At 37.7% G+C, this 25,919-nt stretch overlaps 7 protein-coding genes and 1 pseudogene across 8 annotated transcripts; 5 read left to right on the plus strand and 3 right to left on the minus strand.

Moving 5' to 3' along the window:
- Positions 1-100: 100 nt before the first annotated feature.
- On the minus strand, positions 101-2,442 carry LOC18031390 (probable GTP diphosphokinase CRSH, chloroplastic). The gene is made up of 4 exons (XM_006419168.2): positions 1,998-2,442; positions 959-1,897; positions 424-708; positions 101-244 (listed from the first exon to the last, which is right to left on the minus strand). The coding sequence occupies exons 1-4, from the start codon at positions 2,367-2,369 to the stop codon at positions 110-112; spliced, it is 1,731 nt and encodes a 576-aa protein (XP_006419231.1). The 5' UTR covers positions 2,370-2,442; the 3' UTR covers positions 101-109.
- A 125-nt stretch (positions 2,443-2,567) lies between these two features.
- On the plus strand, positions 2,568-5,834 carry LOC18031281 (50S ribosomal protein L3-2, chloroplastic). The gene is made up of 5 exons (XM_006419169.2): positions 2,568-3,022; positions 3,597-3,806; positions 4,520-4,624; positions 5,017-5,130; positions 5,296-5,834. Exons 1-5 carry the CDS (start codon positions 2,657-2,659, stop codon positions 5,494-5,496), a joined length of 996 nt encoding a protein of 331 aa, XP_006419232.1. The 5' UTR covers positions 2,568-2,656; the 3' UTR covers positions 5,497-5,834.
- A 71-nt stretch (positions 5,835-5,905) lies between these two features.
- On the plus strand, positions 5,906-7,147 carry LOC18031655. Its single transcript, XM_006419170.2, has one exon. The coding sequence runs from the start codon at positions 6,261-6,263 to the stop codon at positions 6,933-6,935; it is 675 nt and encodes a 224-aa protein (XP_006419233.1). The 5' UTR covers positions 5,906-6,260; the 3' UTR covers positions 6,936-7,147.
- Positions 7,148-8,215: 1,068 nt separating this feature from the next.
- On the minus strand, positions 8,216-9,277 carry LOC112096272 (annotated as a pseudogene).
- Positions 9,278-10,719: 1,442 nt separating this feature from the next.
- LOC18031331 lies at positions 10,720-14,485 on the plus strand. Its single transcript, XM_006419171.2, has 6 exons — positions 10,720-10,877; positions 11,144-12,412; positions 12,522-13,208; positions 13,294-13,453; positions 13,585-13,901; positions 13,988-14,485. Exons 2-6 carry the CDS (start codon positions 11,285-11,287, stop codon positions 14,204-14,206), a joined length of 2,511 nt encoding a protein of 836 aa, XP_006419234.1. The 5' UTR covers positions 10,720-10,877; positions 11,144-11,284; the 3' UTR covers positions 14,207-14,485.
- A 324-nt stretch (positions 14,486-14,809) lies between these two features.
- On the plus strand, positions 14,810-16,504 carry LOC18031613 (rRNA-processing protein fcf2). Its single transcript, XM_006419173.2, has 5 exons — positions 14,810-15,141; positions 15,235-15,295; positions 15,824-15,901; positions 16,016-16,131; positions 16,229-16,504. Exons 1-5 carry the CDS (start codon positions 14,897-14,899, stop codon positions 16,335-16,337), a joined length of 609 nt encoding a protein of 202 aa, XP_006419236.1. The 5' UTR covers positions 14,810-14,896; the 3' UTR covers positions 16,338-16,504.
- A 93-nt stretch (positions 16,505-16,597) lies between these two features.
- LOC18031351 (pyruvate dehydrogenase (acetyl-transferring) kinase, mitochondrial) lies at positions 16,598-19,239 on the minus strand. Its single transcript, XM_006419174.2, has 6 exons — positions 18,757-19,239; positions 18,250-18,508; positions 17,948-18,128; positions 17,603-17,750; positions 17,241-17,451; positions 16,598-16,893 (listed from the first exon to the last, which is right to left on the minus strand). Exons 1-6 carry the CDS (start codon positions 19,003-19,005, stop codon positions 16,835-16,837), a joined length of 1,107 nt encoding a protein of 368 aa, XP_006419237.1. The 5' UTR covers positions 19,006-19,239; the 3' UTR covers positions 16,598-16,834.
- Positions 19,240-21,290: 2,051 nt separating this feature from the next.
- On the plus strand, positions 21,291-25,884 carry LOC18032181 (novel plant SNARE 13). Of its 2 annotated transcripts, XM_006419178.2 has the most exons (11): positions 21,542-21,667; positions 21,791-21,948; positions 22,444-22,536; positions 23,154-23,247; positions 24,002-24,039; positions 24,496-24,593; positions 24,726-24,805; positions 24,883-24,939; positions 25,021-25,113; positions 25,194-25,268; positions 25,350-25,884. In XM_006419178.2, exons 2-11 carry the CDS (start codon positions 21,872-21,874, stop codon positions 25,449-25,451), a joined length of 807 nt encoding a protein of 268 aa, XP_006419241.1. In that variant the 5' UTR covers positions 21,542-21,667; positions 21,791-21,871; the 3' UTR covers positions 25,452-25,884. The 2 variants fall into 2 exon arrangements, with proteins under 2 accessions (XP_006419239.1, XP_006419241.1); XM_006419176.2 differs by having other exon boundaries at positions 21,291-21,948.
- Positions 25,885-25,919: the final 35 nt, after the last annotated feature.

Genomic DNA, 25,919 nt, shown 5'->3' on the forward strand with positions numbered 1-25,919 from the left:
TACATAATCATACATATGCATTTCATTGTAGACAGTTTGACTTAATTATGTACATGGCGTATAACTGAAAATTGGTATCATTTAATAACCTTTGATCAGTTGATGCAGTCTAACTTGCAAGCCTGTTGCCAAGTTCTGTGCTGTATACCTGAATCAAGCCACTGTCACCTGCCATTTGAAGCTTCTCATCCAACATGGTTCTGTATTCATCATCCCTGTCCTCCAAATTTCGCATAAATTCAACCTAAATAAAGAAAAATGCAAACCAAACAAATTCATAAAAGGACTTGTCATCAATACTTGGAAATAAAACTTACCAGAAATGAAGAGGAGGACCATAAAACTTTAGTATGAGCAGATTTAATAGAACCATAATTTCAGATGGCCAGATTTAAAACATTCCATAAAACTTCCAAAAATTACCTGTTTCTGAAACAAATCAAATTCATCAGAGCTTAGGGAACCATCACTGTTGGAATCAAGGAGCTGCATCATCTCTCGAGCATCTTCTCCTGGGGCGCCAAGTTCTTCCATAACTTCCATGAGTTCCTCAATGCTGATTCTACCATCACCATTCTTGTCAAGAAGACGGAATACTCGATCTCTCCGGTCAAACTCAAAGCCTTTATGATTCGTGGATGGAATATCTTTAAGGCGTAGTGCAGCAAGTTCTGCTGCAGCCAACATTATTGCCTTGAGCCGCTTTGCCTAAGGATCAAATAAAAAATTGTCATGATCTGAATTTCTTGGTACTGCTATGCTCATTTAACTCAAAATATGAATATATCTATTCTCATGTAATGTAATTCTATCAGCTATTCTCATGTAATGTAATTCTATCAGAAACTCAAGCAATGGAAATTGAAAAAATTAAGGCAAAAAATTAGGGCTTGGATAAGTGTAAGACTTATTTATAGAAATCTTTGGAAGACACTCAGATTACACATCACCAACTGACCTCTTCTGGATTTGTAAGGCCACCCTTATAAAATGCATGAGATGCCGTTCCATTAACTGCCAGCATGTCCATCTCCTCAGTGCGTATTTGTATTTCCATAAGAGGTCTAGTCTTACCATTATCACTCACATCAACTGCCATATGTAAGCTCCTATACCCATTTGCTTTAGGTCTAGCAATATAGTCCTTTGTTCTGTGAGGCATTTCCTTCCACAAAGATTGAATAATCTCACGTGTCCTGTAGCAAGCTCTCTCCCCTACTTTCGATGTATTTACTAAATTTGAACTGGGTTTTATTATGACTCGCAAACCAAGAACGTCATTCACTTCCTCTGGAATCCTGCCATCTTTCAACAGCTTCTTCATTGTGCTATAACGGCTTTTATAACGACCTTGAACAGAGACATCTTCCACCAAGTCAGCTAATGTAGCATCAGTCTTCAAGCACTGAAGCAGCTGTTCCTTGTATATATCAATCAAAGGCTTACTCCCCGTTTCATGACTTCTTAACCACGTATCCACAAAAAGATATGAAAAAGGAAACAAATATCGAAACGAAAGATCCTCCAATTCAAATGACAAGTAATTAGTGGCCACGGCATGAGCCAACGGGGCATGAATTTTCATAACCTCAAGAGAAATCATCAACTGCTGATACCTTGGCAAGTAATCTAAATGCCTCATCATATCAAGCCTGATAGCCAAATCGAGAATCAAAGCCCTAATATCATAATAAGTCAAGCAAAACTTTCTTAAAGCAGCAGCAGTTTCATCGTCCAAAACTTGTAATTTCAAATTAACATTATTCTTAACACGCAAGCTTTCATGCAACAAATGGGCAGTCCCAATTCCAATCCTATCCCTCACTTGCTGTATTGAAACCCCACCAGACTCAACGACTTGCCTCAATAACCCAGCTGATATCACTTCAGCATCCATCTGCAATGATTTTTTTTTTTAATTTTAAAAAGTTTACTGGAATTAATAAAAGAAAGTTTCATGCTTTTCATAAAATTCGAATCTTTTGACAAAAGGGTACCTGCAAGTCGGCGAGAAGAAGGGCAACGGAGAGGGCTTTGGTGAGCGGGGAGCGGGAATCTGGGGAAAGAGGCAAGCTTTGGAGCATGGGAATTGAAAGCTTAAGAGCTTTGAAGAGTAATCTCGACGAGCTACTCGACAGCACGTTCATTCTCTCCGTTAGTTCATTAAAAGCTCCGACTAGCTTCACCACCATCTTCTCTCCCGCCGTCGAAGGCAATGGTGCCGGTGATGATGCAAATGATGATGATGATGATTCGGCTCTTATGGAATGCGAATTCAGTCTCGGGGCCGGAATCCGACGAGTCCGCATGTTGGTGAAAGTGTTAAGCTTTGGAATTTTGACATTGGGGATTGGCTGTAGGACCTCCATTGCTATTGCTTCTTTAATTACTCCATATAATCTCCCCACGGTGAGAAATAACACAACACAGACGACTGGTTGTCTTTGAAATCTAACGTTAAATGAGGTGCACCGCAAAGACCAAAGTACCCTCCATGAACGACACGTGTCAGGAAAAGAAGGCGATGTAGTAGAATAACACCCTACTACTGTGCATATTCCCTCTCGATATAGCAAACTCAAAACCCTCGCTCGCAGTCTCCAAAACCTCAGCCTCAGGGCTCTGCAGTGGACATTTGGAAAAGTTAGTCGGTAGTATGTCGCCGTTATCACGAGGCCCGCTCATTCAGCGGCTCCACCAACTCCTACATTTATCCCCTCTCAAGACCCCATCATATTCACATTCATCCCCTTACATCTTCTTCATCAGCAGATTCAGCACAGACTCCGCCTTCGCTGCTGCCTCCGAGATCGATGAGGAGCACGCCTCCAGAATCATTGAAGCTAAGCCGGGCGTCATGACTGATGCCTCCAAACGCACCGGGCTTATTGCCGTCAAGTGTGGAATAACCGCCACCTGGGATAAATGGGGCGCCAGGATTCCCGTCTCTGTGCTTTTTGTCGATGATAATATCGTCTCTCAAGTTAAAACCTTTGAGAAAGAAGGTTTCTTTTCCTTGCAGGTTGCCTCCTTCAAGATCTTTCCTTTTATCTCTCCTTTTCTTTTCTTTTTTTTTTTAAAGCTTTTTCACTTTTGGGTATATTGAGTTATGTACAAGTGCTTTCAAATTTTGGCAGAAGATTAGTAATTTCAAATTCACAAACCTGAAATCCTTCCTCTATAATTTTTTTGTTCTCTGTTTCGTGTGCATTTTGTAATTTTCCAGCCTTTCAATTTATGCTATATTGTTGAATTGAATCTCTAGTTGTTGAGTATATTGGTTGCCTGCGTTGTTTACTGAACATTTTAGCTGTTTTGATTTCAAAATTAAGCAGAAGCATTACAGTTACAAACTTGCAAACATACCTGTAGCTATTGTTCTTGAATCTCTTGTCTTTGGTTTGGCTGTTTAGAATATGTACAAAAGTATACATTTTTTATGCTTTTGCAGCATGAAAGTCTTGTTTTTGTTTGTTGAGTATGACAAACTATGAGTATTTGTTCTGCTGATTTAGTTCACTTTTTGAAAGATATATAGCAAAGGATTGGTGCTTTTCTGGGTGTGGGTTTAATTGTTGATATGGTGTGTTAGTTAGGTTGGATGCGGGCAGAAGAAGGATAAACATATGACAAAACCTGAAGTGGGTCATTTTAGAGCTCAAGGTGTTCCACTGAAGAGGAAATTGCGGGAGTTTCCTGTCACAGAAGATGCACTTCTCCCCATTGGCACATCACTTGGAGTTCGTCATTTTATTCCTGGCCAATACGTTGATATCACGGGTACCACGAAAGGGAAAGGTTTTCAGGTGAACTAATTGTTTTCATAAAACTTTTCTATCTTGACTTATAGTGTTACCTATTGCCCTGTGTATTGTTCTAATGTTCAAATGGCAATAGACAATTGATGATAAGATAATAGACAATGATAAAATAATCTAACTAGTTCATGTCATTCTTTAAACTGAATGAGTAATTAACTAACAGCTGCAAAATTAACAATTTAAAATATGATTGGTTCAATATTAGGTTCTTGTGAAGCTGTGAGATGGCATCGAGCTGGTATTAGTTTCTAATTTCACCAGTACGAAAATGCCAACAAAAGGTTCAGCCCTGATTCAAACGTTTGAATTTCTTTTACTTTTTCCTTTTTGTTTGCTGGCTTGTTGTACTTAGGTACTGTCAAGTAGAATGAACATGAATGATTCTTCAATTTAGGACCTGTCCTCTGATTACTGTTTCTTCACTTCCGGCTTTGCAATTTTTGGTGAATCCTACAAAGTTGACAATTCTGGCTGATTCAGAACTCTTTTGATTTGAGAAATTTGTAGGATTCATTTGAATCATCATCTGTTACTTTTCTTATTTATTCTTTCATAGGATGCATTAAGGATATTAGGAGGAGGGAAAATCAATGAGTTCCATGCTTTTGTTATCAAATCTCTGTTAATCGGAAACTATGACTCACTCTTCATTGTAACTTAAACCATTACTTATCTTATTTCCATTATCTCTGTTTCAGGGTGGAATGAAAAGATGGGGATTTAAAGGAATGCCAGCATCTCATGGTGCATCATTATCGCATCGAAGTCTTGGTTCTACCGGTCAGAGGGATGCTCCTGGCAAGGTTTGTATGGCTTCTTTAGTTTGGTGAAGCTCTGAGTGTCTTTCATAATATGTTATGGTGCTGGAGATTTGACAACCTTATGATGTCTTTTGATTTTGATATAATTTCTCTTTTTGCAAAGACAATATGTTAATTTGGAATATTTACCTCATAAGCTACCCAGTTTAGATATGTTTGACAAGTATGATGACTTACTCAATTAGATGTACAACCTGTTTGTTTTTTTTTCAACTTAGACCTGTCCTTGGGTTCAAAATTGTTTTGTTTCTAATTATGTTTAATTATATGTGGTGGCTATGTATCTTTCCCCCACCTTAAGTGGACAGGAACTCTCTGTGGCATAGAGAGTGCCCTTTGCTTTTAGTTTTGACAATGATATTGTCTGTGAATAGGTATTTAAGGGCAAAAAAATGCCTGGGCGAATGGGTGGAAAGCAGAGAACCGTAAAAAATGTATGGGTATACAAAATAGATCCAGCAAGGAATTTGATGTGGGTGAGAGGCCAGGTATGATTGTCTTTACTAAATTTTCTGATACAAATGCATAGAAAGAAACTATCTGAATGGCTGAGGACGGAGATATTCCCTCACTGTTGTAAATGTGAATATCCTTCTCATTAAGTTTTCTGTAGCTGATTTTTGCATATTCATGGAAGTTTCTATTCTTTACAGGTGCCAGGTGCTTCAGGAAACTTTGTATTTATAAAGGATGCTGTTTACAAGAAACCTGATGTTAAACTGCTCCCATTCCCCACATACTTTGCAGCAGAAGACGAGAAGATGGAGGAATTGGAACCTCTGGTTGCTGATCTTGGTGAAACGGATCCATTTATGACGGCAGATTGGGCTTTGTACGCAATTCCTAAGAAGTAATAAGATTCTGTGTCTCCCTTCCATAGGGTTAGGTACCCACCGGAAGTGCTCTTCTTTTTTGGGGGTGAATACGGAGAAAGCGGGGGCTGTCAGTTAGATTTTCCTCTTTATTACTTACAATAGGATTGCAGCTGGAGAACATGTAATTTTATCCATGGTGTTAACATCTGATTTTGATAGTGATTGACATTATCTCTTTCCATTGGCTTTTGGATTGAAATCTTCCTGTTTGAAACTTGAAATAAGACAATGGGGGAAACCAAACCTGCAAATTGTCTCGTTAGTTGTTCAAGCTTTTGTAGTTAAAACAATTTGCAATATTATAATTATTACATCTTCTAAATATATAGAATTTTGATATTTGACTCAAAATTGTTCCATAGTTTTTTGAGTTAATCGTTTTACATGGGGTGGTTGCTGGAGATGATATTATTTCTAACATTTCAACCGAGACAAAGACACGCAAGCAGGGCCCCGGGCTCGAGCTTCTAGACAAACAGCAGCTTCAGGCCCCACCACTGAAGAGCCTCTCAGGTCTTCTTAGTTGATTCTGCCAATCACTCGTTTGGAATTTGGAATATTGAAACTCAAAACCCAAAAACCCTTGCGAAAATTACAATTTTGAACGAGAAAACTCAAATCTTTTTATTTTTGTTTCTTTTTCAAGTTTTTACAATACAAAACCCTAATTCTTCTAGGGTTACCGTTAAGGAGAAGGGAAAAAAAAAAGAATGAAGTAACAACGATCAAATGAATTATAAAAAATGAAGCGTGACCAGCAATCGGAATGCGGCGTTTGCGGCAACAGCAGCGAAAGGTTGCTCCTCCACAACGTCCGGCACCGTGGGACCTACCGCCGTTTATGCAGCAACTGTGTCTTGAAAACACACCAAGGACTCTTTTGCCCAATTTGTCTCCAAGTCTATGACCCGTCACCACCTCCGCCTAACGCGCGTCGCATTTGCGCCAAGTGTCCTTCCATTATCCACTCCTCTTGCTCTTCGTCGTCATCCTCCTCCGCAATTGCTGCTGCTGCCGCGGCCACGTCATCGTCTTCCTTTATTTGCCCGCCCTGTTCAAACCCTAATTTCACTTTCTTTAACGTAAACAACAAGAAACCCAAAGTCAACGGAGACACAACTGCCCCCGCCCGCGTGAGTAATAATGATGTTAATGAGAGATTGGTGGATGTGGGTTCGGCGAAGGCGTTGGTGGCGGCCGCTAAAATAGCGGCTTTGTCGATGAGTAAAGCAGCAGCGGTGGCGAGGGTTGAGGCTGAGAGGAGAGTTAAGGAGGCTGCTTTGGCCAAGAAACGTGCGAGAGAGGCTCTAGAGAGGCTCTTGAATTTGGCTGCTGAAGAGAAGAAAGGCAAATTGGCTAGAGTTGACGGGAATAATGGAGGGCCCAAGAACAGTAACGGCTTTACGTTGGGGAATTAGAATGTTAGATTAAAGATTTTGTGCTTTTCGATATAAGGGTAGTTTTGTTCTATAATGGGGTTTCCTCATATTGGAACTCTTTGTAGAGATTAATGATTTGGATATTAGAGTAGATTGTCCATTGTTGTGTAATCTTGTTCTTGAACTGTTAATTAGGTTGTGTACCGAACCTTCTTCAATATGATTGGCTTGGCCTGTCTGTATCTTCTTTCTCTCCCTACTTTGTACTTGTTCTTTGTTATCTGAATTTTCTTTTCTTTTGTTGCTGGCTCATTAATGATTCTTTGCTGTAATTTTGGTCTTCTGGGTTGATTGTGAATGTTATTGTTGTTAATCTCAAGTTGTGAGTTAGGCTGATCTGAATGTGTCAAAAGCTATGATGCTTTTTCATGAAGGATGCGGTGCATATATTGTCATTACATGCTGCATGAATGTGATTGTACTATGTGTACTAGGATTGATCCAATTTGGTTGGATTTTAGGTGTGTTGTTGAGTTCGGTTATAACGAGGGCATTTGTGAAAGGCAAATCAGGTGGGGATGTTATATTGGCTTGGTAGTTGTTAGACGTGAATAGTAAGGAATCACTTTTGTCTTCCCTGTTATTGGCGTGACTTTTTGCCTGAGTTTAAAGTTTAATCATCTTGTAAACAACTTAAATGGTGCAGAGCTTTGTTGTTGATGATAACTTCCAGGTCTTACTCATACATGGTTGATAGTGTCATCATTCTTGTTTATCTCTTTCTTTCTGGTTTCTTGGTTGGAAAAGATAAATTTTTATGTAGCCTTTCCACACAGTTATCTGGATCAATTTTATCTCTTTGATGATTGAGACAATCCGCAATAATTGAAAGAATGTAATCATTGCAATATTCAAATAGCCATCATCCCAAAATTCTCCTTTTGTCTTTTTGCCTAATCACTTGCTTGTGTAGTTGTGTTGATTTGGATCCATGCTGTGAACTGAAGAGGTCCCTTTCTAGAATCTGCATGCAGAATTGATAGGCATTTTGAGATTTGATTATCCAATTAAAACTTAAAAGGAGTATAACATATCTGAATTTAGCATGCACAATCTTAAATGACTAAAGACCTTTACTGTTTAATCTATTGCACAGAAGAATTAAAAAAATAGCATGGCGCTCTGGTAAAGTTTAAAAAAAAAACTGATAACTGGGATGGTGAGGCCAATGGTGGCCATCCTCTCATCCTTGTAACTATTTACTGGACTGGATTTTCTATGAAGTTGACTAACATTTGTTCCTATTCTTGTAGAGTTCCTTAGTTTTTCAAACCTAGGAAGTAAGTTCCACCTGTGTCTTTCAGCCATGCATTCCCCTGGATAAATGTACCAGCAGCGTATAGAGGAGCCTCGTTTCTATTTGTCATCAGGTCAAATCCCTTCCAGTTGACCCTCTTATCAGTTGCAGCTCCGGGGCCCATGTTTGCATGTTCAGCATGATACAATGTGTCTGGTGGAAAGTTCCCCTGCCATTCCAGCCACCCTGCTGGTTGAATAAAATCTCCCATTGTTGTTTCCATGATAATCGTTCTTGAGTATAACTTCCATGGCCTCCCCAGGTAAGTTGGGATCTTGAATCTCACAGGATACAGTAGCTCTTCTGGAACAATGCGGCAGTTCTGGATTATCAAGCCTGTAGTTTCCCGCCGGTCTTCTAGACCATGAGCAGTCACTGTGTTTTTTGGGTTGTCCATAGGCTTCCTCGCGATGATTAAAGAGTTCTGGATGACTGTTGATGAGTCACCGAAGATGAAATCAACTGTGCCAGATATAACACAGTTTCAATATAATTGGCAATGTGTTTGAACATACAATATGTCTTAGTACCCATCCATTCTGCAGTTGTAGAATGCTGACATGTCAGACTGGACACGGAGAGCAACAGCATGGTGCCCCTCAGGACCAGCTGTGTTCTGAAATCCTATTGCCTTTGTGATGAATCCATTTCCAACCACCACTGCAAGATCAGTGTTCATGAACAATCAATACAGGAGTAAAATGAAATAGTTAAAAGTATTGGAACTGAACCAGTCCTAGTATGGTGAATTTGAACTCACAGAAGGAGGCTGTTTTATAAGTGGAGATCCGTTCACGGTTGTTTTTCCTGCCAGTGAAGATAGTCTTTCGTGGTCCATCTCCATACATGAAGACATTCACTTGTTTTCTGGTTACTGTTATATATTCATCATAACTCCCAGCTTTTACATATGTAATATATCTTCCATTCAGATTTTTTGGATATGCTGCAAGGGCTGAACCAATAGTTTTATATTGCCAACTTCCATCTTGAGCCACAACTACATTTGGAGGAGGCATTTTGATTGTTGTTTTGGCTTGCTAATAATTCCCTGTCTGATTCTGAAAGCCATTCTGGGTATTCACCATTACCAGTTTTATGTGCATGCAGTAGTCTTCGAGAAGTTGCAGCCATGTTTTGTGGAATGTGGAAGGTATTTAAGATCCCTGAAATGGCTGAAACAATGGCCAATGCATTGCTGGTTAGTTGAGTAGCATTTTGGAGTCCACCTATCGTTTGATTCTTCAGTTCAGGCTGTGTGACCCCATCAGTACATGCCTGTTGATATGATACTACAGCACTTAACCAGTTAAGTTTTGAAGCTCAGCCTCTTTATCCTTCAACCCATGCAATTCAGTTTTAGCCACCACTGAGAACGAGGCTTGAAGGTCTTCAACAGCAAAATTCATCAGCTCATCGCAATCTTCCTTTGCCATCTTTTGAGCAGGATCTTTGGTGTCAAGTATAAAGCCCGAGTTATTCTTTGCTCCTTCCACCATATTGATTATGGCTTTAATAGCGGCTTGGATGAATTTTTTTAGAGTAGCGGTTTTACTTTTGGCAGCTGGTTTTACCCTCTCAATACACTGTTGCCGGTAATCAGTTGAGGCACAAACTGCAGCAACTGCCTTTGAATTTGCGGAGACGGCATTACTTTCATTCTTGTTGCTACGTTTGCTGCTTGCACCAACTATGATGCCAATGCACACACCCACAAGAAGCAAAATGGAAGCTCCAACAGCAACAAGAATGAATTCGATGACATCAATTGAAGGAAAAAAGAGAGAGAGAGAGAGAGAGATTGAAGAAAGCATTTGAAATTTATCAGAGATGGAAATCCAAAAGTAAGAATGTTCAACTCTAAGGAAGTTGCTCTTGTGGTTTAGGGACAATACTTGCCTAAGCAAGTGATGGTTGTTAAGAGACAGTTATTACAGTACTCCCTCCGATCTAATTCTCCTTAGTTTCTTGCTCATCAAATGCTTTGCATTCTATATTTGTGTTGCTGATAAATTTAGTAAAAGCACAAGCAAAATAGTTGTGAGTGTGGGAACTAAAAGCTAGAAGATTCAAATGCAAATCTAGCTAATCTTTTGGCACATGCTAAATTGAGCTCCAAACACATGTAAAATTCAGTATAACTAAGAAAGTTGTCCAGCATATTTGGCTATGATAATGTGACAACTGAAAAGTGAAACCCATCACAATCTGCTTGAACTTTTAAGGCAATGTGAGGACAAAAGTTTGGTTTTTGACTCACTGAGTCAACTCAAAACATACGACCATTATTTAAAAAATGTTAAGAAAATTAAAAATAAATATAAAAATAAGATATCGTGCTAGCATTTTCGGTCAATTCTTTTTATTTAAATAAAATTCAATTTTTAGCTTAATTCTTTAAAAAAGGTACTTAACAAATTAATTACTTTTATATTTTATTATTAAATATGATTATTGTGTCTCGTTTTAAGTGAAAACATTTTCACCCTTCTGTTATTATTTTTTTCTTAAAAAAAGGTTCAATTTTAGAACGAAAAAACCCTAGAAACGCTGAGTCGAGTTGAAGCTCTCACCCAGCCGCGACTCACTGATTCTCAAAACCGATCCTCTTTATTGCATCTCAGGTACGGCAAGCAATTCCCGTAGATTATTCAGCTTTGACATAAATTTTAATAATTTGATAAAGCTAAGCTTTAAAGTTTTGATTTTGTTGATTTTGCCTGAAAAATCAAAACTTTTTTGTCATACTTCAAATTGATTACTAACTCTTAATGGGTTCTAATGATCAATGAAAAATCCACCAAAGGCACGAGCTTTTGTTTTGTTGGATAAAGTGGAAAAACAAAATGCATTTGTAACATGTTGAATTTGCTTGTGCATGTTCAATCAGATGTGGCTATAAGTTTGTCTTGATGTGGTGTTGCTCAGCTCAGGATGAGGGGATAAAGCAGTTGATATTCTGCTATCATTGCGGGATTTAGATATTAAAGTAGCTTCTTGTGATAGGGGTTTATAGGTAGTGTACCTCAGAATGAGGGAAAACTTGGAAGGATGTAGTTCCAGTAAGAAACCCAGGCAAGATGAAGGTGGCAAAGAGGCTTATTTGACCTTTGGCTCTGAGGAAGAAGAGGAAGAAGAGCGTGCTGGGCACAGTAGTAATAGGGGAAAACAGTTGATGGTTGATAGGGGTGTGGTCTCGAACTTGACCCCTCTTCGGTCATTAGGATGTATTGACCCCGGGTGGGAACATGGTGTTGCTCAAGATCAAAGGAAAAAAAAGGTCAAATGTAATTATTGTGGAAAAGTAGTTAGTGGAGGTATCAATCGGTTTAAACAACATCTAGCTAGAATTCAAGGAGAAGTAGCACCTTGTAAAGACGCTCCTGAAGATGTGTATCTTAAAATGAAAGAGAATATGAAATGGCACCGTAGTGGGAGGAGACATAAATGGTGTGGGACTAAGGAAATATCAGATTCCCATATGCAATCAAATATTGAAGATGAAGTGAATGAGCAAGAGAAAGATGCTCTACATCGAATGAACAGTGATAGAAAGATGATCGGTGATAAAAGACAGAGAAAAGAGCTAAGAGTAGCTTTTAATGAGATGTCTCCGTGTCGTGATATAGAGTCATTATTCAATAGTACAAGATTTGACTCAGCCTCTCTAAAAACTCCATGCAGTCAGACAACACCATCTAGCAAACAAGTGAAAATTATGAGAGGGTCGGGTAAAAAATCCCAGAAGGAAATTATTTCTGCAATTTGCAAATTTTTTTACTATGCAGGAGTTCCTTTAGAAGCAGCAAACTCCCAGTACTTCCACAATATGCTTGAGTTGGTTGCTCAGTATGGACAGGGTTTGGTTGGGCCTCCAAGCCAACTGATATTTGGTGACTTGCTACAGGAGGAAATTGAAACTATTAGGAACAATCTGGCTGAGCACAGGGCTTCCTGGGCAGTTACGGGCTGTTCTGTCATGGCTGACAGTTGGACAGACTCTGAAAGTAGAACGTTAATCAATCTCTTTGTTTCTTCCCCACATGGTTTATACTTTTTGTCTTCTGTTGATGCCACTGACATAGTAGAGGATGCTTCAAATTTGTTCAAATTGCTGGATAAAGTGGTTGAAGAGATGGGTGAGGAAAATGTAGTGCAGGTAGTTAACTTGTTTTGACCATTCTGGTTTTCATCCCTTGTCCTTAATTTGTCATCTGCCAGTGTGTATGTTGCTTCTTTCTTATTGTTCTTGCCCTCCGTTCTTGTAGGTAATCACTCAAAATACACCGAGCTATAAATCTGCTGGCAAGATGCTTGAAGAGAAGAGAAAGAATTTATTCTGGACACCGTGTGCTACCTATTGTATCGATAAGATGCTTGACGGTTTTTTGAACTTAAAAAGTGTATGGAAGTGCATGGAAATGGCCCAGAAGATTACGAAGTTCATTTACAATCACATTCGTTTGTTGAATCTAATGAAGAAAGAATTTACCCAGGGACAGGAACTTCTAATGCCATCTGTCACCCGATTTGCCTCAAGCTTTACAACTTTGCAAAACTTGCTGGATCACAGGATTGATCTTAGAAGAATGTTTCAATCAGAGATATGGACTTCATCTTGGTTCTCAAAGTCAGATAAGGGAAAAGAGGTTGAAAATATTGTATTGAATGCTAAATTTTGGAAGAAGGTGCTGTATGTTGTGAGATCAGTGAACCCAATAATGAAAGTACTTCAAAAGGTTGATACTGGTCAAAGCCTTTCCATGCCATATGTTTATAATGACATGTACAGGGCAAAACTTGCAATTCAATCATTTCATGGTGACGACGTTCGTAAATATGGACCATTCTGGAACGTGATAGATAATCACTGGGACTTGTTGGGCCACCACCCTCTATATGTTGCTGCTTATTTCTTGAACCCATCGTACAGATATCGTCCTCATTTTGTAGCGGTAGGAGAAACAATGATGATTTGTTGATTGCAAATTCATATTAGTTTATATGCTGATAGTAATTTTCACTGTTATATACCTGTAGTATCCAGAGGTAGTCCGCGGACTAAATGAATGCATAGTTCGGCTTGAGCCGGACAAGTTAAGAAGGATTTATGCTATGTCTCAAATTTCTGACTATACTACTGCAAAAGCTGATTTTGGAACTGAATTGGCGATTAGTACAAGAACAGAGCTTGAGCCAGGTGATAGCACTAGACTGCTGTGTTACTCTTTTGAGAGAATCTCATCGAGTTGTATTCATGCTAAGACCATGACTATACCTTACTTGTATGAATGATATTGTAGTTTTGATGAGTGGTATTTTATGTACTAGCTGCATGGTGGCAACAACATGGGATAAGTAGCTTACAACTGCAACAAATAGCCGTACGCATATTAAGTCAAACATGCTCATCTATTGGATGCGAGCATAAATGGAGCATATATGATCAGGTTCATGGCCAAAGGCACAGTCGTGCAGCCCAGAAAAGAATTAACGATCTAACCTATGTTCACTACAACTTGCGACTTAGAGAATGCCATATAAAGAGAAGGTCCGATGATTCAATCTCCCTCGAGGGTGCTCTTCGAGAACATTTGCTGGATGACTGGATCATAGAAGCAGAGAAACAAGCCTTGCCAGAAGATGAGGTATCTTTTTAAACTTGTATCTCAAAGAAATATGTTATAAGTTACTTTGCTAAAGATGAACTGTGATCGTGATCGTGCTCTTGCAGGAAATCTTTTGTGATGAACGGGGAGCTGCATATGATGATGACGAGTACAAGAACGATCTGATTGAGAACGAAGATGGGAATGCAGAGGCTAGGAATGGATCCACGGAGATCTTGACCTCATCTGAATTGTTACCATTGGACGTTCATCCTGTTAAAGCTGGCTTAGCCACTGATGATGGTGCTGATATGAATTTTTCTGAAGATGAAGAATCCGAGTAATTATTTTAACTAACGGCATGGAATAGAAGCAATATTCTGCTGAACATTGTGTAGGCAGCTGTTTTGAGAAGGTATTTTGTTAAATCAATCTGTGCTATATGTAGCAGCTGTTAATCGAATTAACAAAATGTCACAGCAACCGTCTTTCTTTCTTGCCATTTACTTTTGTGGGTGCCATCTCGCTAAGGTAGTAAAATTTCTTGTGTCAAAAATAAAATGTGTGGGTTTTGATCACGAGATCTTGAATGATGAACATTTCAGCTCCCAAAAAGTAATAACGTCAAGGAGAGTTTTTTATTTTTTATTTTTAATCTCATTCAAAATAATCAAATCCTCCAGAAAGGGCACCAATAGCGTTTAGTTAGTGACTGAAGGCCGTACAGCCCCCACTTACTACAAAGTAACTAATGAAGAATTAATCAATGAACTATGTATTAAGCTTGTGCATTCATCAAAATTAAGAAAAAAGAATTTATGTGTCCGTACGGTCAGTCGGGAGTCAAACAATTAAAGAGTGTGGCTTGCATGATAAAATTTGATCACGTTTGCCCTTATTTTATGATATTTAAAAGGTCAGGGACTTGGACGATAAAATACAGTTAATCTTCCTCCTCTCTTATATTCTCCCTCGACACATATTTAGGGTTTTAGTTTCAGTCTTTAGTTCAACAGAAACAGAGTAGTCATAAAATGGCAATAGCAGAGAAGAAGGCAGTGATTGGTCTGTCGTGGCAGCCAAAGTTGCCGGCAACTTTATCATCGGCAAGTACAAATAATAATGGGGGCGTCAATGAATCCCAAAGTCAGCGCGAAAGCAGCCTGCTTTGGAGACCCAATACGGAGCTTGTTGATGGGCTCTTCGTGCCACCTAACGATCCCAAAAAGCTAAACAAATTACTCAAGAAACAAATTAAAGATACCGCCGGGACAAGCTGGTATGTTTTTACCATTTTTTTCCTTTAATGAAAATAAAATAAAATTTATCTGTTGTTTGATAATATTTGTTTTCCGGTGAAATTGGAAATTAGGTTTGACATGCCCGCTGCAACTATAACTCCTGAGTTGAAGAAAGATCTTCAGTTATTGAAGGTACGAACTGTGCTTTTTATTTTTTATTTTTGGTAATTTTTTTAATAGCATTATCTATTTACTTGTTTGTATTATGCTTGTTTCCAGATTGCAGTTTTAGGATATCTTATGATTCTTGGGTGAGGCTCGTTTTAGTTTTCAAAATTTCTGCAATCATATCCCACTGTCTCTAGGCACTTAGCTGTTTAGCTCTCTGTTGGTCTAGTAACTTAATTTGAAACATTATAGTTTTTCAAGAATTTCATTGTCATTCTGGATTCATCAATACCAAACAAGCAGCTGACGTTTTTAATTCTACTATGGGTGCGTTTTGGTATTGCCAGATTGAATGGATTGGATACGTTAGAATAGGATTGATTAGGGTTGGATATATTAGTTTTTGCCCAGTGCTTTAATTCTACCAAAAAAAGAGGCCCCAAGTATAATCCAATTTGATGTTGTTACAAATTTGCAAGTGACATCGATGGAGTCTCTTCTCAACTGACTGACTGTTTATCTGATTTTATTTTTGCTTTGTTGATAATGCAGTTGAGGAGTGCCATGGATCCAAAGAGACACTACAAGAAGAGTGAAGCAAAGTCAAAAACGCTGCCCAAGTATTTCCAGGCATGTTTATCGCGTCACATTGAACTTTTTCTGCTTCATTTTCTTTTACTGTGTTTGTTGCTTTTATCTCTTTTATTCTAAAGCAAAATAGCTGGCGTTTTTTACTGTGATCAGGTGGGTACAGTAGTTGAGTCCTCGACAGATTTCTTTTCTAGCAGATTGACTAAGAAGGAAAGAAAGGCAACCCTTGCCGATGAGCTGCTTTCTGATCCTACCCTTGGGCAATACAGGTGTGCTAGCAAAGATAGTATTATATTTCTTTCCAAAGCCCGGATGTTTTATTTTAAGTGTTCATTTGATTGATTCGCATTTATGAATCTTTGCCAGAAAGCGCAAGGTTCGGGAGATTGAAAGTCAAAATCGTCCAGCTGGAAATGATAAATGGAAGATGAGGGGCCGTCAGTCGCAAAAACGTGCGAAGCAAAGAAGGCACTGACTTCCCAACACTATTTTGAAACCCTGGTTCTTTTGACATACATGAAGAGCATTAAAAAATTTGTACCAAAACTGAGGATCTTGCTGTATGAAATTGCTTGAGATGTATTGATATATTTTTGTTTAATTGTTACAGAATAAATGATAACTTTAGGCTTTCTTATGGTATCTTTTTCTTTTTTCTTTTATTTTTTGGGAAAAAAAGTACATTTGATAAAAATATTAAATAATCATGCATTTCAAAGCGCAAAGTAATGTGCAAAGAACTAAAATGTTTAATAATTACCAGCTGATATGAAGAAAGAGGAGGAATATACAAGAAAGCTGCCAATTTATTAGGACCAAAATTGACAGCAATTCATATCTTGTACAAATTGTATAGCTTTGTTTAATAATTCCATCAATTGAGTTACGAGAATTTTGATAACTGCTAAACTTTGATGTTGCATTGAAGTTCATGACAGGGCTCCCGTAAATCTCCTTAGAAGCAGTTGAAATTCAGGGTAAGGGTTCTTGAGAATCCCCCAAGCGCGACAAATGGAGATATGCATCAGTTCCTGTGCACGCGTAAAATATTTAAGTGGATTAGAATATAAAGGACATCAAAGAATCAAGAACTTGAAGATATGCATCAGTTGCTGTATCACATGTATGCTATTATGATAATCAACATCATAAAAAACTAACAAACATTGCTGAAAGTTTTCAATAGCAGAGCACCAGGCTCAACACCACGAAACTATCCACAACTATCTTACAGGTGAAATGATTATATAGACATAATAAATGTGTCAAACTCGAATGCTGATTAAGCATACCAAAATCCAAGACACCATCTTAAAAATTCATTTATTTATGTAAAGACAGTACGAATACAATAGAACTGAAAACATATTCAACTCACCATATCCTTCCATGGAGATAATTTGCAAATCTCCTCCAAAATACCGAGCATACAAACGGCTTATTGGAAGCCCATATCCATACCCAGCCATTGTTCCCATGTCAGCTGCTAGATCAGTGTTTTCATCCAGAGGGTTTCTGGCAGTGCTGTAAAGATATGTGAAAATTTTGGGAAGACCACTTCTTGGTATGCCACCTCCCTCATCCGAAACCTACAATGTCAGTCACACCATCTGGTTAATTATCACTTTCATCCAAAGACAAAATCCAGACATTTGCATGTCAAATTCAGCAACAAAATGCAGACAGAAAAAGGAAAATGCCAAAGGAAATACATAAACAGATCATAAACAAAAGAAGAACCTTAATAGTAACATCCTCTAATCCATCGGCAACTATTATTCGAATAGGAGGTGCAACTTTATCTGAGTCCATATAACGCTCTTCAACAGCACGTAATGAGTTCTTAACCAACTCAAATACCATGAGATGCAAGTGTGAAGGGACGTAACTGTAAAGAAAATTACATAATAAATTAAAAAAAACAACACAGAATGCGAATGATCATTTATAACCCAGACAAATCATCACTAACAGGACATTAAATGAGGGGGGGTGGGGGAGAGAGAGAAAGAAGGTATTAACAAAAACCTTAACGAAACTAAAAAAGGTAAAAACGGTTATCCAGTGAGAATTAAATGAACTCACGGGAATGTAAAACTGGGATCACCGTAGATATTAAAATCGGGTGCACTGCCATACTCCCGCAGACAAACACAACGTGCATGCTCACTAGCATTCCTAGCAACCTGCACTGGAGACATTTTTGTGTCTATGTAGCCAATACAATGAGGTGGAGGGTTGGGATTGTGCAATTCTACATGCTGCCCTGAGTTTCATCCAAATTTGAAGTGCACACAAGATATTCAGGCCCAGCTTCAACAAGAAGGAAAAAAAGTCTGATTGCAATAAAGACCAGCAGAATAAGAAACAGAAAAGAAAAGGCTGACCAATAAGCATACGAATTCCGATCCTAGACATGTAAAACCGATCCAGAAACTGATGAATCTCATCAAGATCCTCGTAAACAATCTTGGGATCCATCTCTTTCTTCAATTGTTGCAGCCCCAACGCCATCATGGGCACCACATTATTATGCCTCACCTTAATCGCCTTAATCATTTGCGTAAAATCCCTCTCATCACTCGTACTTCTGATGTCAGGAAACGACCTCAAATCACGAAATGAGTCCAAATACCAGTCTCGAACCTAAGCATCAGAAAATCCACACAGAATGAAGCTAATTTTGACTCTTTTTTTTTTTTTGGAGGAAAAGGGGGGGGAGGGGGGGAGCATCATGCCAATAAAAAAGCTTTTCTTTAATTAAAAAAAACCAGCATGCAAAAAAAAAAAAAAAGGATTGAGAAATAATTAAATAAAGAAAAGAGAGTCAACTTTTCTCTAATTGTTCTTTAATTCCAATCACACGAATATTAAAATAAACAAAAGAAATTCACCTTCAAAACGGCAGGCTTCTCGGATAAACCGTAAGGAAGTGTCTCGAGCTCAATTGCTCGTCTGGCGATTCTAATTGGAAGCTCTTTGTGAAGAAACTGAGCAGAAATTAGCAAATTTTTGTCTGTAGGTTTTGAGCCAAACTCCATCATGTACCTCAAGCTCACACCTGTCTGTTTCATGCATCCCCATCGCCCAACCTCCTCGATCAAGGTCTTCGAAAACGTCTCCGACAATTTCTTAGCAGCCATTGCTGCTTCTGGCTTCTGCTTTCTCACAAAAAAATCCAATTCCTATTTGGACAAGCAAATACAAACCGTAACTATATATCTCTGTGTGTGTGTGTGCGCGTGTGTGTATAATTTCTTTAACTACGGTTAGACTTTGTAAACCTGAGGTTTCTCACACGTGCCAACTTGGATTCATTGGATTTGAGTTGGACACGTGGTGGTTTTGGGGCTCCGGTTGCACCGCCGTCCGCCCACGGGATTTCTGCTTTTTGGGTAACGTATTGGCTTGCTTTGCTTGATCCGGTTTTACCGTTAGTGCCAGAACCCTCCCCAGATAGATATTTGACCGACTTGTCGTCTGACACTTATTCTTCTGCGGCACGGGACGCAATTGTCTTTTGCGTGGCTTGTGTGTGTGTGTCCCATTATGCTAAATAAAGGTGGCTTGTCGTCTGAAACTTCTTCATTCCACTAGAAAAAAAAAAAAAAAAACTTACTTGATTCAGAAAGTTTAAAATGTTAAATAAAGGTGGTAGAGAAATTAAAAAAAGCGTACTACTAGATAGATGACCTTTGGACAGCACGTCATCCATGCACCCCTTTTGTAAAATTTGAAACACGCGCAATTATTTCCGAATGCACCAATCATTGATGGTGAGAAAAACAAAATCCACAATATTAATTCTGATTTCATTACAAAGTTCCACCGGCAACATCACCAACTCCCGTTGGAAATGAGTAATGATATGTTTACAAAGTTGGTATACAAATTTTACATTTCACATGATATGCCACGCGACGTGTTATTAATTCATTTGTGTTGTAATATTATCTTAGTGATATAATAAAAATTCAATTAGAACCTACCATGTTATGATTATTGATTAGTAAAATATAAATTTGGATATAAATTTTGTATCCTAAACTTATAAGTATATCACTAATCGAAAATATAAAATTCACTTAATGAAAATATTTAAATTGTTAGATCAGATGATTTTAAAAAGAAAAAGGTAATGAAAATGAATCTTGACAAACTTGTTCGAAACGTGGGGAGTAGTAGAAAACTGAGGCTTTCACTTTGATAGAGTTTCAGATAGAATTATTGGTGACTAATGGAATAACTATATTTTGATTTGGATAATTTCCATATCTATCCCCTATGTCTTTGTTAGAAAATTGTAATTCTAAAAGTCGATTTGATGATGCGGAGTTGTCTTGGATTCTTTCGAAAAAGGACCCAAACTAAAAGCTGTGTTGAATTATAGCCATAGATTTACGGCATTTTCTAACCACAAGATTGGAATTAGAAAGTGTCACTATTCACCAACATCATGTGCCGGTACCCCCCCAGTACAGGGTACAATTTATTAGAGGTTCACACTGTGCGAGTGTTTTTTCTTTGAGAAATGAAAAGATACACTTGTTCTTTTTCTCATCCAAAGAAAAAAAGGGAAACAGTCTTTACAAATCGATGTGTTTGATGGCCTGAAAATGATATCCCATAAGGCCCTGCAATGAATCAAGCAATAGTCCCATAATATGTTACACAATATACAAATGCAATCAGTTATTCCGCGTTGGCTGCTTGAAGCCGTCTTTGGGCATTAGCCAGAGGCTCCGAAGTTTTGGAAATTGATTGCAGTTAATTGTAACTCGAGCACACTGGCCCTCACTCGCACTGTCACAATGTCAAAGAAACTATTTGTATTTGGCTAATCTAAAGACTAAAGTAAGGAAAATGGCTTAGGTGAGGTGAGGTCAATCAAAGGCCAGCTAGTCCACCTGTAAGCTAAAGTTTGTTAGCCACTCCACAAATTCCCTCGCTTTTGACAGCACATTCCACCCTTTTTTCTTTTTTTTTTTTAATTTTTTTTTAAATTTCACAATATTAACCCTTCAATTATTTATAATTAACCCTGTCCAGATGTTTAATTCGCGAGATTTCGGTGAATATATGTCATCGTCAACTCGCGCCTGCGATCAAAATGTAATTTTATAAGATGGTCGTAAATTAGATTGACGTGTCGCGTTAAAAATAACTCAACACAATATATTAATAATATATGAAATGGTTAATTGTGCATAAATGGAGTGATGTGTCGTGAATTATATTATAAAAAAATTTACCCAATAGAATCAATATAAATAGGTGATAAAACGAATTCAATTCAATCAATAATCCAATAACACAATTGTCTTAATGTTCGTAATGATATAGATAAGCATGAGTAGAAAAAAAATAAAAATAAAAAATGAGTGCCTTTAATCGATAAAGACTAAAGCCTAACGGGCGCATGCGCGGTCTCTGTCTTTAATCTGCTTTGCCTAGTGCCTACTCAATATACGATATCTCGCGCTTGTTAAAACGACCGCATCAGTATCGCGGTATAAACCAACCGAAAACGGGTTGATTTTCATTTTTGAGCTTTTCTATTTCCCTGTAATTTCATTTTTTTTCCTTTTTTTTTTTTTTTAAATTGCCTCCCATCCCAATTAAAAATTACTTAATTAATAAATCGCTTTATCAACAAGAAATAATTTATTACCTGACATCGATTCTCTCTCTTTCTCTTCAAAACACGCGTCCGCTATTTTTAATTTTTTAACTTTTATTTTCCAAAATTCCTGAAGTTCTCTCGGCATCAGCCCAAAATTTCCCCCTTTTTGCTATATTTCAATGGTATTGATATCTACATTATTATTATTATTATTTGTTTTTTATTAAAAGGAAAGAGGAGTACTGTTCGGTGAGGGTTTTAATTAATTAATTAATTAATTTTTTAAATTTCCTAAAAACTCCCAGCAACTGAGAGGATCGAAGCAATTTGAATGCCGTGGTGATAATTTAGTTGCCGGAGATTTTGATTGATTTTCCGGCGTAATTATGGCGACCGATTTGCAGATGAGCCCTCAGTTGGAGCAGATCCACGGCGAAATTCGCGATAATTTTCGAGCTCTCTCGTATGTGTTTTTTTTTTTAATCATTTCTCATTTTTTTCCCCTTTCTCGGTTTCCCTTTTTTTTTCACCTGTATTGAGCAATCATGGGTTTAAATTAGTTAACAAAGGACATTGAATTGAATAATTAGGGTTTACAGACACCATTAGCTTTTGGCTTTCAATTGCAAATTAAGTGCATTTAATTGATGTGAGTTATGGCCATCTTCTGTTCTGAATCAAAAGAAAAAAAAAAAAGTGTTTTTCCCTGAAAATGAGCTAGATTACAAACATTACTGGCAATCTGTGATTATAATATTGGTGAGACGTATCAAGCAAGAAGCAAAGTTAAGCTTAGAGAGTTTCATTATTATAATTAGATTTTGGGTATTCTTCAAGTTGAGAGATCTAAAGATAGCTCTCAATATGTAAATTCCGTTTCTGCAATTGCTATTTTGGTTCATTAATAAAATGTATATTAGTATTATGGTTTCCATTTGTTTGTATCTCTCTGTATCAGAAATGGCTTCCAGAAGCTGGATAAGATCAAAGATTCCAACCGACAAACTAAGCAGCTGGAAGAACTCACTGGGAGGATGAGGGAGTGTAAAAGGTTTGCTGTTTCTATTATATGTTCTCACATTTGCTTACATGTCAACCGTGACTGTTTTCTTTATCCTACTGTCCGCCTCTTTTAGCTGCTGGACTAATGTAACTTAAAAGAGGAAAAAGATATGAGTATACAATGTTGCCTCAGTAAACACTTTGGTGTGCACAAATACATTATGAATTTTGCTCCCGCTCCCAAAAGTCATTATCTAGGCGCATTAGATGGATCTTGGGTTCTAGAAACTCAACTGCTGATCAAGGAAGATATGTTGGCTAGTGCATTTGAGATTCAGCCTTTTGGAAAAAAAAAAAAATAGAAATTTTCTTCAGATTTACTGATTTAGTTCAATCACTATATAGTCTTGATTCAAAATTTAGAGTTTATGTAGTCTTGATTGAAATTTTAGTATTTCACCAAGAAAAGGTGGATCTTTGCAGAGTTAAAGAGTAGAAGTTTGATGCTGTGTCTTGCAATAATCACTTGTGGACTAATTGTTACCTGCCTGAAAGGAAATAATAGAAAATTGAAATAAAGTAACATGAGTTTTCTTATTGAAATTTATCATTTTCTTGCATTTGTGGGATTTGTCTGCTATACTTATGTAAAGTTAAATGTTTCAGATTAATTAAAGAGATGGATCGTGAAATTAAAGATGAAGAAGCCCGAAATCCTCCGGAAGTCAATAAGCAACTCAATGACGAGAAGCAATCTATGGTCAGTTCCTTGAAACTTTGGTTTTCTCTCCTCAGAGCACGAATGTAGAAATTCTATGTTAGGTCTAGTTGTATTTCCTTTTTGTTTGTAACAGCAAATAGAACCATATTTTTAATAGTTATCTCAATGGAAATTGATGCTGAAACAAAATATAAAATTTGTTTGTTCCTCATACTGACCTGTAGAGGTCTCACTTTATCATTAATCTGGACAATCCAACTATTGGAGCAGATTTCAATCATCCTAAAAGAGCTTTTCGAATATCTTAAACTGTATCCTGGTTTTTTTTTTTTTTTTTAACCTCCCGAAGCTCAATGGTGATCACTGCAGCCAAAGAGCAATTACCATTGAACTTGGTTCTCAATCTTGGTTGTCAAAATGTAGCTACTGTAGGATGGGTTAGCAGATGTAGGACTGATTGTCCCAAAAAATAATATAGGTATAGCTGCTGTAAGACAGATTGCCCCACAAAACCAATTGAGATAGAAATGGGGAAACTACAAAAAATTAAGGTAGCATCTATTCCTGTCAAAGATCATCTACTAGGTTTGGAATGATATTGAGTGTCCACTCACTTAAAGATTACTGTTTTGTGCCCACTCATGTTTAAGAAGGGAAGAAGTATAACACCTTCGTACTGTGGCACAGAGGATTTTTATCTCTCTTTGTAATTCTCTTGTCAGGATATTTATCATTTTTTTCCAGTATATATATTTGTGACATCTGCTTTTAATGGTTTTTGTCATCATTGCAGATAAAAGAGTTGAACTCTTATGTTGCATTGAGGAAAACGTAAGTACAACCGTTTGCTTTCTTCAGGATCATGAGTTTAGAGTTTGTACAGTCTGTATTACAACTGTTGTCCAATCATCAACGGAAGTTGGTTCATAAAAACTACAAGTATAAATGAGTTATTGGGGAAAATTCTGTTCGTATATCTTATGGGTGCTCTTGGCCTTCATGAATACTAATCCAAACAATTGATCGGATTCGCATTATAGAAACCAAATTCGAACCGCCAGTAAAATAAAACAGAACCAATCCAAATTGGAGAGTTCATTTAAGTGTAAGAGTTAGAGAAATAATGTTTGGGTATATGAATAACCTTGGCAAAGTACAAAAACTCCAATTTGATCAGTAGGATTTAGACAGAGGGAAGAGAGCAGTGTGTTGGTATGTTATGTGGTACCATAATAGTGATCTGTAGGAGGACAATAGGTTTTCTCACCCTATCTGGTTTGCTTGCAGGTATATGAATAGCCTTGGTAATAAAAAGGTTGAACTCTTTGATATGGGAGCGGGAGTCAGTGAACCTACAGCTGATGAAAATGTTCAAGTGGCATCATGTGAGTTTGATTTCTAAAATTGCTTGCTTGTGATATAAAATTGCTGAGGCACAAAAAATGGATATGTAGGAATATATTGTTATTTGCCTTCTTTACTGGCATGTTCCCTTATTGATGTGTCTTGCCATGTAGCCATGTCAAATCAAGAACTAATTGATGCTGGGAAGAAGACAATGGATGAGACTGATCAGGCTATTAAACGTTCTCAAATGGTAAACGGCTAATGGACATGCTTTTGATCAATTTTTTTTCCTTTTTTGTTGTCTGAAATTTGAGAGTGATGTTATAGGTTGTTGAACAAACAATTGAAGTGGGAACCCAAACTGCCACCACATTAAAGGGTCAAGTAAGTATGATTCACTAATCATCTGAGTAATCTGTCCTCTCATCATTGTAGCCTTCTATATACTGATTGAGAATTGTGCAGACTGATCAAATGGGCCGTATTGTTAATGAGCTAGATACAATTCAGTTCTCAATTAAGAAGGCCTCCCAGCTCGTGAAGGAGATTGGAAGACAGGTTAGTTGGCTGTTTTCTGCCTGAAGCCAACTTCCTTTTCATCCGTTACCATAAACTAAAGTCTTTCCCTTTCTCCTCAGGTGGCTACAGATAAATGCATAATGCTATTCCTATTTCTTATCGTCTGTGGTGTAATAGCCATCATAGTAGTGAAGGTATTGACTCACATTAAATCACAACATAATTTCCGACAATGGCAATTTAACATTTTTTGCTTACTGTCTATGAATTTTCAGGTTGTCAACCCCAACAACAAAGACATCAGGGACATCCCAGGATTGGCACCTCCAGCTCCGGCAAGGAGGCTGTTATCTCTGCAAGCACCAGAACATTTCTGAGTAGATTCATCATTTCTTGCTGGGAAGAAGTCATCGCCATCCAGATTTGATGATTCGGATTCTTGTGGATGGCAGGAAAGGGTGGGAAGACTACTTCTGAGTTCTGATTGTGGGTGTTGACTTGTCTTTTTTTTTTTTTTTTTTGGTTTCTTTTCATTTTGATATATTCTTGCCAGAGATGTGCATATCGGTTTGTGATTTCTCTCTGTAAATCATATACAAGCAATTTTTATTTTTTTTTAATTTAGCGTTGTTTCAAATTCTATGTTGTGGCTTTATGTAGACTTTCGAAGACTCGTTCCGGTTAGGAGGACAATAATAGACGCTCGGCTGTGTAATTTTAGATCCATCATTATGCAACCTATCGAACAATGTGTGCTCATTCTATGTGATCAGGAATGCTGCGCATTCTCAAGTGACTTTAAAGATTCTACCCTCTCTTCATCTGAGAATCCGAGCTCTTTCACG

This window comes from Citrus clementina, unplaced genomic scaffold (genome assembly GCF_000493195.1).
Source record: "Citrus clementina cultivar Clemenules unplaced genomic scaffold, Citrus_clementina_v1.0 scaffold_9, whole genome shotgun sequence".
NCBI classification, from domain to species: Eukaryota; Viridiplantae; Streptophyta; class Magnoliopsida; order Sapindales; family Rutaceae; genus Citrus; species Citrus x clementina.